At 34.4% G+C, this 14572-nt stretch overlaps 1 protein-coding gene and 1 non-coding gene across 2 annotated transcripts; both read right to left on the bottom strand.

The window, feature by feature from the left end:
- Window positions 1-2534: 2534 nt before the first annotated feature.
- On the bottom strand, window positions 2535-2606 carry TRNAW-CCA (transfer RNA tryptophan (anticodon CCA)). Its single transcript has one exon. It is a non-coding gene; the product is annotated as a tRNA-Trp (tRNA).
- A 6567-nt stretch (window positions 2607-9173) lies between these two features.
- Window positions 9174-10124, bottom strand: LOC105262235 (maternal effect protein oskar). The gene is made up of 2 exons (XM_011296737.3): window positions 9460-10124; window positions 9174-9372 (listed from the first exon to the last, which is right to left on the bottom strand). Exons 1-2 carry the CDS (start codon window positions 9596-9598, stop codon window positions 9227-9229), a joined length of 285 nt encoding a protein of 94 aa, XP_011295039.2. The 5' UTR covers window positions 9599-10124; the 3' UTR covers window positions 9174-9226.
- Between the last annotated feature and the right edge of the window lie 4448 nt (window positions 10125-14572).

Below are 14572 nucleotides of genomic sequence, written 5' to 3'. Positions count from 1 at the left end.
TCTATTCCAAACTTTTTCAACTGTTTAGAGTTTTAGCTGCTTTCCTTCAGTCAATACCAAATTTAGCAACATATCCAAAACGATCAACAGCTCTCCATTCACAAACACTAGCATTGATCCAAAATTGGTACGATTTAGTACAATACAGTACCACCAAGAGGGACCCCAATAAAAAAATTTAAATTACCAGCTTCTTTCATTCAACCAAAACCAAACTTAATGCAGTTCTTACACACATTTCCGAAACACCTCATTTTATCAACACTACTTCCCAAATCAAAATACCAAAAGGTGCGAAATGTACTGCCTACTCAGTCACAATTTATTTATTTTGTGATAATCGGAACAGTTTTGGACATAGCTCGTCCGATTTTATAAGTATTGTGCACCAAATGCGTAATATCAGTCCGAATCAAATGAATTTTAGCAAATACGGCCAGGTTCAATCTTGAAGTATGTCTGTCAATTTTGGTGAATTTCGGCTCAGATGTGAATATAGTTCTCATATAATAATTTTCCTCCAATTTCAATTTTATGGTGCGCTTTATGTCTAATACTCGTCCTAATGGAATGGATTTCGGCATATCCAATCAAATTCAGCGCAGAAGCAAGTATTTAAAATTTCGCGAAAATCTGTTCAGATATAGCTGTAGCTCCCACATATATGTTTCATCCGATTTGGGGTTTAAGTACAAGACAATCGTAATATGCACTTCACATGAGTCATATTTGGTGCCATATATCAAATACAGCTCAGAAATATCTCCGTCAAATTTTATCGAGATCGATTCTGATTTGGATATAGCTCCCATGTATAGCTTTATCCGATTTGACGTGTATTGTGCACAAAATGGTTAATATCAGTTTAAATTGAATAGATTTTGGCACATGTGACCTAATTTTGTCAAAATGAAAATATATCAAAATTTATGAAATTCGGTTCATATAAAGTTATGGCTCCCATATATATGTTTCATCCGATTTTGCGTTTAAGTTCTCCACATTCGTAAAAAATGATATTTGGTACTATACAAATACTTCTGCCAAATTTTATACATATCGGTTCGAGTATTGTGCACCAAATGCGTAATACCAGTTCGAGCTCTCATATATACAGGGTGTGATCAAAAAACTGTAACAAAGTAAAACGCCATAATTTTTTTTAATTTTATTGAATGAAAGCGAAATATGTCGGAAATAGCATCAAATTTTACAATAAGTTTAGAATTGTTCGAATTGCTCACCTTTGGCACGAATTATGTATGGTCTTCAAACGGCCAATGAAACCATCACACGCTGCCCAAATGTTGCCCTGCGGTATTTTGGCCCATTCTCGGCGAAGCGCTTGCTTGAGGTGATCCACACTTTGGTATTATTTAGTGCCAACCTTGCCTTCCAAAATACTACAGACACAATAGTCCAACGGATTGGTATCCGGAGATTTTAATGGCTATTGTGCGCTGGAAATGAAGCGAGGAACCTCATTTTGTAACCATTCTTGGGTGGCGCGTGCTGAGTGCGATGGTGCTGAGTCCTGATGGAATGTCCAAGGTCTGCGGCCAAAATGTTTGAGTGCTCAATGCTTTAATACACCCTCCAGAATATCTCCGCGATAATATTTGGCATTTATTCTGATGCCACGGTCGATTAATACGAGTGGAGAGCGACCATCGGCTGTAATGGCGGCCCACACCATCACCACGGCCGGCGCATGAGTTCTGGTGGCCAGCCGAAGGTGCACATTTTCAGCTGACCTCTTTGGCAAGTAAACACGATCATTTTGTTTGTTTACAAACTACTGGACAACGAAAGTTTTCTCATCGGAGAAAACCAAATTCGGCAGTTCACCACTTTCGGCCAAGCGAAGCAACTCTTTAGCTCTTTTGAGTCTATTTTCTTTCTGTTTCGGTATAAGTTCTTACACTTTTTGCAATTTCAATGACTTTATCCCGAGCTCATTTTTCAATATTTTTCGAACGGAATATTGCGATATGTTCAGCTCACGAGCCATTTTTCGACCACAGCGGCGCGTGTTTCGATCAAGTCGCTTCTTTAGTCGCTTTTGATTTTGCTGTTTTCCATTTCATTGACGTCGGGCTACGCTACCAGTATCGCAGTAACGAGCGATGGTACGAGACACAAAATAATTATTCACATTTAAACGCTGGACTTTCTTTAAATTGTGTTTTTAGTAACTCATAGTAAAATTTGATAAAGATCAATTTTGTTTTTGACCTCATTCTTCTAAAATTATGCTTTGTAGGAGAATTTAGCATAAGCTCATTCATAAGGTTATATATGATTTCCTGGATTTATTGATAAAGAGGAACTTTCCCCTCTATTTAGGTTAATTTTCGATGTAAAGTTTCCAAACGCCTAGCCTATACACTTGTCGTCTATTTTTACCTCTATCTTCATAATTTACTGTACATTTCCTGTAAATATTTTTAATGTTGCACAGTGTTATTATACCCCGAATTTATTAAAATTTCGAATAAATATTTGACAAAATTTGAATCACAGTAATTTTGGCATGACCCCGACGTGATTTGAACACGCAACCTTCTGATCTGGAGTCAGACGCGCTACCGTTGCGCCACGGAGTCTCATTGTTGAGTCATATAAATAGCTGTGTTTGCAAAGTAAACCAAAAAACAACAACAACGCTGACCCATATATAAATAGAACAAATGTGTTGTTTGTTCTCTCGTAAATGGGAAAGAGAAAGTAAGTGGTGGGTCGCCGCCTAATGTCTGCTTGCATGTCAGTGACAACAACAACCACGTCACTTCCGATAACACATGGAATGACAGACAACCGATAGATAATTACTCTTTAGGGGTAATAAATATTGTACTCAAAAGAGAAAAGCCATTTCTTACAAGAGAGAATATTTGTAAGGTTTATTTTTCAATAAGAAATTATAGCATATTAACCTGTACTGGCTTCATACTTTGACCGATTTTCATAGATTGTTTTATTCTATGGTTTGGTGGTCGTTATCTTTAATATGACCCAAATATATCTTGCAGATACAAACGTAGGAACGTAAGAAAGATATTTGTATGTGTAAAGTGTTTTAGATACTTCGCATTACAGGGTGTATATGAAAAACCATATTCAAAATAATCTACAAGTTCATTGGTTTTTGTCTTAACTTGATACATTCTATGTTATTTAATAGAATCTAATCAATCCTAAAACCCTGTGATGTGATTGTGACTTTATGTTGATGCATTTTAATTTCAATTGTTTTAGAGATATGTGGACGACTGACTAAACTATAATTTTTTTTGGAATAATAATAATTATAATATAATAAAAATAATTAAAAAATTATAAAAATAATAGCAACTCCCCTAGAAGACGTCAAAAGTCTAAATCTTATATAAATAAATAAAAGAAGAAAATGTTTGTATGTTTGTTTGTTTGTAATTTATGGACTCGAAAACCGCTAAACAGATTTTCCTGAAAATTTGCATATATACTGCAACATTGCCTGAAAGTAACATAGTATATATACATTTTTGAAAGTTCACTTGGAAGTGGAGATATAGCATCCGAATCGGAGGTACCTCCCAAAAATTTAGATTTTGTATGCACATATCTATTGATCGATTACAGATACAGTCTCCAAATTTGGAATGCGTAACGGATATGGCTCCCATATATATTTTCGGCCGATTTCAAGCATTTGATGCACCAAACACGCTATGTATCCCAAATTTGAAACGTGTGATGGATTTTATCTAAAAATTGATTTCCCAAATTATATTGAAATCGGTTCAGATTTGGATATAGCTTCAATATATATTTTCGACCGATTTCGTTCATTTGATACCTCATACACGATATAAATGTTCGATTCCAATGAAATTTGGAATGTTTAACGGGATTTGATCCGAAAATAAATTTATCAAATTATATTGAAATCGCTTCAGATTTGGATATAGCTCCCATATATATTTTCGACCGATTTCATGTATATGACGCATCAAACACGCTATATATCTCTAATTTCAATAAAATTTGCAATGTGTAGCGGAAATTAAAACGAATATACAATTGTCAAATTATATTGAAATCGGTTCAGATTTCGATATAGCTCCCAAATATATCTTCAACCGATTTCGTTTATTTGATGCACCAAACACGATATATATGTTCGATTCCAATTAAATTGGGAATGTGTGACGGGATTTTGATTAGAAAATAAATTAGTCAAATTATATTAAAATCGGTTCAGATTTGGATACAGCTCCCATATATATTTTCCGCCGATTTCACATATTTGATGCACAAAACACGATACGTATTTCCGATTCCAATGAAATTCGCCATGAGTGACTAAATTTGGTACAAAAATTAATTTGACTAATTATATTCAAATTCGCTCAGATTTGATTATAGCTCGATATATATGACCGATTCCAATAAAATTCAGAATGTGTGGCGGAATTTGGTTACAATAATAAATGTGACAAATTAATTGGAAATTAGTTAAGATTTAAGATATAGATTAAGATATAGCTCCCATATATATATTCTCGGCCGATTTCACATATTTGACGCACCAATTTCAATGAAATATGAAAGTTGTGGCGGAATTTGGTGTAAAAGTAAATTTTTTAAAATTATATTTAAATCGGATCAGATTGGGATATGATTTTAATAAGAACCATTGACCTACAACGCCTTAGGCTAATACTGAAAACAAAACAACAATTAATTTGAAATACGCTTATTGTGGGGAAGTATGTTGCTACCTCGAATTCACTAATTGCAATAAAAATGCCACTGAACTTCAAAAAATTGCAGTTTCCTGCACGCTTGGTATTTGCTATGAAATAAATAAATCCAAAGGACATGTCATGTTACTGCTTTTCTAATAGTTTTGTTTATTAACAAATTAAAGTAGTGCAATATTTTTTTTTAATTTTTATACCCTATAACACTATGTGTTGGGGTATTATAAGTTTGATTGGGCCAAAAATTATGTAACACCACGAAATATTGACTTCCCACATAGGAAAGTATATATGGATCTTCCTAGCTCGACGAGCTGAGTCGATCTAGCTATGTATGTCCGTCCGTCCGTCTGTCCGTCTGTACATGTTTATTTGTAATCACTCTACAGATCGCAATTATGGTCCGATCTTCACGAAATTTAAAATGGAGGTGGGGCTAGGGTCAGAATAGAACCCTATTTCTTTTGGAGATGATCGCCAAATGTTTAGGGGTTGAAATGGACCAAATACTGAACAAATGTCGGATTTTGCAGTAGCTATACAGGTCGCAATTATAGACCGATCGACGCGGAATTTCGCATGTTGCTAGAGTTTAGGGCGGGGAAGAAGCCTACCAATTTGGGTGGTCATCCGATAATATTTAGCGGGTAAAATAGACCATATCTTTTTTGTTGAAAAAAATCAAAATTTTTCACTAAACCGCGAATGTTTTAAATCCCGGCGAAATCACAAAGCCATGACATGGTTACTTCTGATCTTTACATTGAAGTTAACATCCAACAAAACGGATATATAGAAAATATGTGCGACATATATGTTTATCAAAGAAGATATGCTTGAAAAATCTCTTATATGTCGAGAACGGCTGAACCGATTTCGACAGTTCTCATTAATTCAGAATGGCCTGTTGGCGGGAAAGAAAAAACGTCTAAAAAATCGCATAAAAATAAATAAATAAAATTTTGAATGCATATAAAATCAAAAGGGGTAGCGAAGCGCATCGGGGTCAGCTAGTCTTATATAAACTCCGGAAATTCATATGTACTAAAACCAGTAAAGAAAGCCCCAAAGTCGGGCGGAGTCGACTATATGATATCTAACACAACTATGCGTTGCAAACAAAGCTCCCGTAACAAAAAAGCTTATATTGGCAATTAATCGGATCATTCCAACTACGAACCTTATTTGAATGCCTATCATGGCTTAAAAGTTGTCACAATTTGGGAATTATATCAAACTCTGAATCGATTTTCAAAAAATTGACAAAGGCTTTCGATCCTCTAGTAACAAATAACATTGTTGTATAGTGCATGATATTAATTTGATAAGGATTATATAAAAAATATATATTGGAGCAATAGTAATATAGTTTCACCAAATGGAAAAATTCGGCTGAATTTGAAAAAATCTATATATTTTGGCTGATGTTACATATATGGTGGACTACGACCTTAAAATCGGATGAAGATGAATATCGAAGGTATATAAAAATCTTAACCGATCTCGATAAAATTTGGCTGAGGTATTTTCGAGTTGTATCTGATATCCGGTATCAAATATCCTTGTTGCGCATGTGAGGGACTTTAACACCAAATCGGATGATACATATATATATGGGAGCTATAGCTATATCTGAAACGATTTTCATATTCCATATTTGATGTACTTGATTCTAGACTGAATTAGGTCGGATGTGCCAAAATGCAAATCATTTGGACTGATATCGGCCATTTGGTGCACAATCAACCCGAAATCGTTTGAAGATATATATGGGAGCTATGTCTAAATCTGATCCGATTATCACCAATTTCAATGGGGTTCTCAAGGACGAAAGAATCTAAAATTTTAAGGTGAAATTTTCGCTGACGAAGTAGCGAGTATTTGCTAGTGTATAATATTTAACGCTTAAAATCATGGTATAATAAGGAGGTACAAAAGCTTCGTAAAACTACAGAAATACAGCCCTGAGGCTATGCCCTCTTCCTGTCAAACTCATTCAAAATTATATAGAACAAGTTGTTCTCACTTTTTTCATATTTTAAATAAATAGCGCGAAAATGAATCGAATGCCAGGATTTTCTTTCAAAAATATGATCCAAACTCTTCAATCTTTCCATTTTATGGCTAAACTGGTTAATAGCTTCAATGCGCGAGCCGCAATGTACGTGTACTCCAATCATTGGTTTTGAAAATATTTTGTTTTCATATAACAGTACCACCCGATATTAGGTATTTTGATGATTTAAGCGACATTATTCACCGGAATTGCTTCAAATTTGATATTTGATGTTCCAAAGGGATACTTCAGCCTAAGACAGAATATTGTCCAAGTCTTCATATAGCCCCGATATAACGGTACCTCCCAATATTCGGTACTTTGATGATCTTAGCGACGTTATTCACCGGAATTGTTTCAAAGTTGGTATTTGAAGTTCGAAATGGATCCTTTAGTCTAAGACAGAATATTGTCTATGCAGGTCCACGTCTTCGTATAGCTCCCATATAACGGTACCCGCCTATATTCTGTATTTTTACGATTTTAGGGTCAATACTCACCGAAATTGTTTGAGATGTTGTATTTGATGCTACAGACTGTTACGGAAAATTGTCTATGCAAGTCCAGGTCTTCGCATATCTCCGATGATTTTAGCTACATTATTCACCGTTTACTTCAAGTTTCGAATTTGAATATGGTAATGGCTTCTGACAACAAGGCATATGTAGGTCCACAATATAACGGCTATATTCGGTATTTTTAAGATTTTAACTGAATTTTTAACGGATTTTATTTTTTTAAAATTTCAAAATTCGTTTAAATGGAGGAGGGTATTCCTAGTTCGGCCCAGTCGAACTTACTGTTTTTATACCCTTCACCACAAAGTGCATTTGTTTGTAACAGGTAAAAGGAAACAAAAGGAGATAGACCCATAGTCACTTTTCAGGATCTCCATAGAATCACTTTCTAAGTTGATTTATGCATGTCAGTCCGTCCGTCTGTCCATGTATTCTTGTGAACAAAATGCAGGTCGCATTTATTATTCGATTGAGATGAAATTTTGTTTGGCCCAAGGACGAACCCTATTGAAATTGGAGATAATCGGTAAAAATTTGAATATAGCTCCCATATATATCTTCGTCCGATTTGCCCTTTATTGTGCACCGAACGTGTAATATCGGCCCAAATAATATGGAAATAGTATGATGCACATACAACCAAATTAGGCCTGAAAAAAAGTATGCCAAATTTGATCGAGATCGGTTCAGATTTGGATATAGCTCCGATATATAACTTCGTCCGATTTACCTTTTATTGTGCACCGAACGTCTAATATTTGCCCAAATGAGATGGAATTTGGCACGTACGGCCGAATTGAAGGTAGTATGCCAAATTTGGTGAAGATCGGTTCAGATATAGCAATAGCTCCCATATATATTGGTCATCTGATTCGTTATATTTGTTACCCATAGCCTTAATATGCACTCCGTAACAACGATATTCAGGGAAATATATTAAATACAGCTCCGAAATAGCTTTGCTAAATTTTATCGAAATCGGTTTAGATTTGGATATAGCTCCCATATATAACTTCGTCCGATTTACCTTTTATTGTGCACCATACCCTTAATATATCTAATGGGCTGGAATTTGGCACATACGACCGAATTGCAAAATTTGGTGAAAATTGGTTCAGATATAGCTATAGCTCCCATATATATTATTCATCCGATTTGTTGTATTTGTTACCAACAGGCGTAATATGCACTCCGTAACAACGATATTCAGGGAAATAAATCAAATACAGCTCAGAAATATCTTTGCCAAATTTTATCGAGATCGGTTCAGATTTGGATATAGCTCCCATATATATCAAATGGGCAATACAAGTCCGAATTTAAAAGATACAATTGCTTCGCCCTATTTAGTATTTTGAACTTTAAATTATAATTATAATCATAGCGCGCATGATTGAATTCTCCCATAAAAACTTTTAATTGTTATTCGGAGCTCTACTAAATTAGCAAAGTGGTGTAGAGTATCATAAAGTCGGCCCTGCCCGACTTTAAGATTTTCTTTACTGGTTCTTTTTGGAACAATAAATTTTGAGATAGTACTGAATCCTCTATTCAAGTGCATATGGGCATCGAAGACAACAACCACAGATGGTTCGTCATATATCTGAGGTTTATATCTTTGATAGTTTTAATCAAATGTTCAAACCATTTGAATCAATGTATCGATAACAAAACATTAAATATTAGTTTATCTGTAAGATACCAACCTTTTATTTATCGATGTAAATTTGTATCTAATGGATAATAAACAGATGACGACTTTCCATTGTTTAAATTAAATAATTTGTCTATATTTGTAAATTCTCATAAAATAAATATTTATCAATAAAAAAATATTTCAGCTAACAAAAATAAAATATTTGAATATATGTACATAATCGATGTAAATTTCACTATTTTTCTAATTAGAATCCATCCACAGAATAGAACATTAGGGTTCCGTTTTCGTTGCAGTAGCATGCCACATAAGGTATTGTTAGGAGAAACTCGCCCACACCTAGCGAACCACAGCGCATTGGAAATTTTTCACCAGTCAGCTGTCTGTAACTTTCTAAAAAAAAACAAATAAGAAAAAGATACAATAAATTCATATTGGAAAAATTGGTATGTAGGTCATTGCGTTTAACACTCAACTTACCTTTAATATCAGCCATACACATGGCATCACGTGGATGACGTAGAGGTCTCAAAATTGTTTCCAAATCATTATCAATATTGGGATACTTCTTGCGAATTTTGAGAAAATAATGGAACATTATGTCAATATTTGATGACATTTTTGGGTAATTTGTTTTGACAGATCCACACAGACAAATAAAACGTTAAATATATACACTAGTTTTTTTCCAACACAAAAAACACGAATTTTGTATATTTTTTTAATTTGTTTTGTGTTACAACGTCACGGGCTGATGTTTGACTACTAAGTCTCGTGCCACTTTTCTATTTCTGTATCTGGCCACTGCAAGTGCATTTTATCCACAAACAAAAGGTTGTTCCTCTCTCCCTCTCTTGCACACGTCATGGGTTCTTTTTACACTTTCGTTTAGAAATGCTTCGGCGGTGGGTTGGGGAGAGAATTAATGTGTTTTATTGCACCGGTCGCGCCGGTTGTTATCAATCAACTTTTCCATTGAGAGTGGGGTGTGTTGTTGGTGGTGGATATTTCGTTGAATTCTTTACCGATACAAACGTGGTGGAATATTAGAAATGCTCTCTTTAGAAAGTAGCAGTGACAGATCTTGGGTCAGGTTATGTTTTCATATCCACCACCACATTCCATTTTGCCTCGTGACTCAAAATTCGGCGCTTACAAGTTTAAAATATCTAACTTTATTTTGTAAAAACAGACATTTGAGAATTTTCTGAGTCGAATGTGTACTCGATTTTAAAATTTAATTTTGAATCAGATATAAATATTCCATATTCACTTTGCTTAAAATTTACATGGTTGGGTTACTAAATGTTGTTTTACAGAATTGATCTATTATGTTGCATTCACCAAATATTAATTTTTTGGATAATTGCACCCCAATTTTCTTAGGAAAAAATGAGAAGAGCAGAATGTCAGCAAAACCACATCACAAGGGTGGAAATGTCAATTAATGATCCCAAAAACAACCCCGCTTGATTAGTTAGCTCATTTGGGAATTTTGAGAATGCTGCAAGAGTTCTAATGGATGGATGATTGTTTTGTAGCAGAGTTACAAACACTTCCAAATATTGTCTACCGTCATTATACCCTCCATCTGGAAAAGGAGGTTGTTTTAACTTTGTCATTTCGTTTGTAACATCCTTAAATATTCGTCGTAGACCTCATGAAGTTTAAGTTGGAGAACAATTGTGCCTAGGATGGTTGTTTTAAATATAAGATATATCGGTTCACCCCATATAAGGGTATATCCCGCTATTCGGTGTATAGATGATTTTTTTCAACATTTTTTTTTCACGGATTTGTCTAGAAATTGGTATATGTAGTTCGTAATGGGTTCTAGCTCGAGCGGCGAGACATTGTATGTATAGGTCCACGTTTTGGTATAGCCCCCATATAACAGTTCCTCACAATATTCGGTATTTTTATCTTTTTGCCACATTTTTCACGAATTTGTCTACAAATTGGTATTTGTCGTTCATAATGGGTTCTAGCCCTGTGGCAGAACATTGAATATTTAGTTCCACCTACAGTGCACTTATAATGATAGCACCATATTCGGTAATTTGATAATTGATAATTTGATAATCCTAGATACATTTGCCCACGAATTGGTTTAAAATTTTGTATTTAAGAAGATTTGGTAGACGACAATCCTTGAAGTAGACAACTGTCTATGTAGGTTCCCATTTTGGTATTGCCCAAGTACAACGGCCTCACCCACTTTATGTTTTTTTTTTTTTTTTTTTTTTTTTTTTGAAAAGTTTCACAGCATTATCCAAACGGTCTGGCTGGTGTATAAAGTTTAAAGTGAAACATGCTTAAATTCAGATATTTATACCCTACACCACAAGGTGGTCAGGGTATTATGTCTTTGTGCATTTGTTTGTAACGGGCAAAAGGAAACGAGATAGACCCATTGTTCCTTTTGATGATCTACATAGAATCACTTTTTGAGTTAATTTATGCACGTCAGTCCGTCTGTTCTTCCGTCCGTCTGTCCATGTATTCTTGTGAACAAAATGCAGGTCGCATTTATTATCCGATTGAGATGAAATTTTCCAAACAACATTTGTTTGGCCCAAGGACGAACCCTATTGAAATTGGCGATAATCGGTAAAAATGTAGATGTAGCTCCCATATCTTCGTCCGATTTGACTTTTATTGTGCACCAAACGTGTAATATCAGCCCGAATAGTACGGAATTTTGCGCATAGAACCAAATTAGGCCTGAAAATAAGTATGCCAAATTTAATCAAAATAAGTATGCCAAATTTGATCGAATATAGATTGTTCATCCGATTTGTTATTATCTGTAACAACAATATTTGGGGAAATATATGAAATGCAGCTCACATACCTTTGCTAAATTTTATCGAGATCGGTTCAGAATTGGATATAGCTCCCATATATAACTTCGTCCGATTTACATTTTATTGTGCACCAAACGTCAAATATTTTTCCAAATGGGATGAAATTTGGCACATACGACCGAATTTAGTTTAGAAGATAGTATGCCAAATTTGGTGAAGATCGGTTCAGATATAGTTATAGCTCCTATATATATTGTTCATCCGATTTGTTATATTTGTTACCCACAACCGTAATATGCACTCCGTAACAACGATATTCAGGGAAATGTATCAAATACAGCTCAGAAATATCTTTGCCAAATTTTATCGAGATCGGTTCAGATTTGGGTATAGCTCCCATATATATCTTTATCCGATTTCAAATTAATTGTGCACCAAATGGACAATACAATTCCGAATTTAGAAGATACAAATGCTTCGGCATATTTAGTCCTTTGAACTTTAAATTATAATTATAATCATAGCGTGTATGATTGAATTCTCCCATAAAAACTTTTAATTGTTATGTGGAGCTCTACTAAATTAGCAAAGTGGTGTAGGGTATCATAAAGTCGGCCCCGTCCGACTTTAAGTCTTTCTTTACTGGTTTTTGATAATCTATTTCCAGAAAGAGTTTATTGCAAAAAACCGAAAGGTTTCTTCAGGGTAAATCTGAGTGCAGAAAAGTGTTATTTAGTTATAGTAATCAAAAGTAAGTTTGCTTTTTAACCCGCATATAAAGAATTAGTAAAATGGACAGACTTGTACATATTTTATTTCAGATATTTGTCACCTTAAATACTCAAGCAACGACAAGGATATGAACACAATTCTTCAAAAACATTTTGGCCACGCAAGAGACCGCGTTACAAAACGAAAACGGTCCGACTGCAGTTCCTGATTTTTTATTTTTTGAGTTTTCATTTTTTTCATGTTCTTATTTAATTTTTTACTATATTTACAAATTATAAGTAAATTATTATAAATAAAAGCTAAATTATTTTTATTTTAAATACATTTTTATATGAACATATATAATCAAATTCTTTTTTTACGGATCCGAATATTTAGAAATCACGTACGTGATTCGTAGAATCGTAAACACTCATATAAGACTCATAAATGACTCGAATTTAAGATAAAGGGGACTCATAAAAGACTCCTAAATGAATATACACATGAGTGATATATGATACTTAAAAGACAAATAAATTACTCACTTAAGACTCATAAATGACCAAAAAATGACTTAAAACAGACTCGAAAAAGATTCAAAAATTAAGCATTTTAGCGCAATAAATGATTAGAAAACGAGTCGGAAAAGACTCTTAGAACGATCAGAAAATGGTCGAAAAAGACTCTTAACTAATCTAGAGGAAGACTCATATGTGATTTATTTAGAAGAGTCGCGGGAGGTCACGTTTTTCTCCCGACAAATGAGTCTTTTATGATCAAAAAATGCGCTCACATTCCAGCTTTTTAATCGAGCAACCAGATAAAGAAAGACTCAAATATGATTAAAAATTTCAAAAAAATGCTAAAAAGGAGGGTATTTTAACTTTGTCATTTCGTTTGTAACATCCTTAAATATTCGTCGTAGACCTCATGAAGTTTATATAATCATAATCAGCATAAAATTCTAAGTCGAGAATACTTTCTATTGTGTCTAGGATGGTTGTTTTGAAAATGAAATGTATCGATCCACGTTTTGGTATCCCCCATATAAGGGTACCTCCCGATATTTGGCATTTTGATGATTTTTGCCACACTTTTTCACGGATCTATCTGAAAAATGTAGTCTAGCTCCGGTGGCGAAATATTGTATGTGCAGGTCCATGTTTTTTTATAGCCCCCATATAACGGTACCTCCCAATATTCGGTATTTTGATCTTTTTTGTCACATTTTTTCACGGATTTGTCTACAAATTGGTATACGTAGTTCATAGTGGATTCTAGCCCTGTGGAAGAACATTGAATATTTAGTTCCACCTTTTCCGATAGCACACGTATAACGATATTCGGTAATTTGATAACCCTAGTCACATTTGCCCACGAAATTGTTTAAAAATTTGTATTTAAGAAGATTTGGTAGACGACAAATCCTTGAAATATACAACTGTCTATGTAGGTTCCCATTTTGGTATAGCACGAGTACAACGGCCTCACCTACTTTATGTTTTTTTGAAACGTTTAACAGCATTATCCAATCGGTCTTACTGGTGTATGAAGTTTAAAGTGAAACACGTTTGAATTTAGATATTTTTATATAAAAATGGATTCTTTACCCAAAGGTGGAGGGTTCGCTTTTGCGATGCTTCAATAATTTGTGATTTCGTCGGGTTGATATTCTGGGATGAATTTATTTGATTACTTTAAACAGAAGTTATGGTCCAAGGGAAGTTAGAAGGCCCTAAAATATAGTTTAAATAAATTTGATTGACATTTACAGGTTGTATACCATATAGCATAAACTAGCTGGTGCGCACGGCAACTCTCGAAGGGAGTATCCGATCATAAAACCCGAAATAAGCATCCAGTTCTCTTTCTAAGCATCCCATTATTTCTACTAACACAAGATCTGCTGTGAAAATGGGATAAATCGGTCCACTGCTTCTGGTACCTCCCCTGCAAAGGGCCAAAAATTGGAATATTCATGAAGCTTATAAAACGCGAAATTTACATTCGATTCCATCTTTTATAAAGATGGTAGAGATCGGGCAATTTCTTCTCGTACATCTCACACATAG

This window comes from Musca domestica, unplaced genomic scaffold (genome assembly GCF_030504385.1).
Source record: "Musca domestica strain aabys unplaced genomic scaffold, Musca_domestica.polishedcontigs.V.1.1 3, whole genome shotgun sequence".
NCBI lineage: Eukaryota > Metazoa > Arthropoda > Insecta > Diptera > Muscidae > Musca > Musca domestica.
This window is presented reverse-complemented; position numbering and strand designations above follow the sequence as displayed.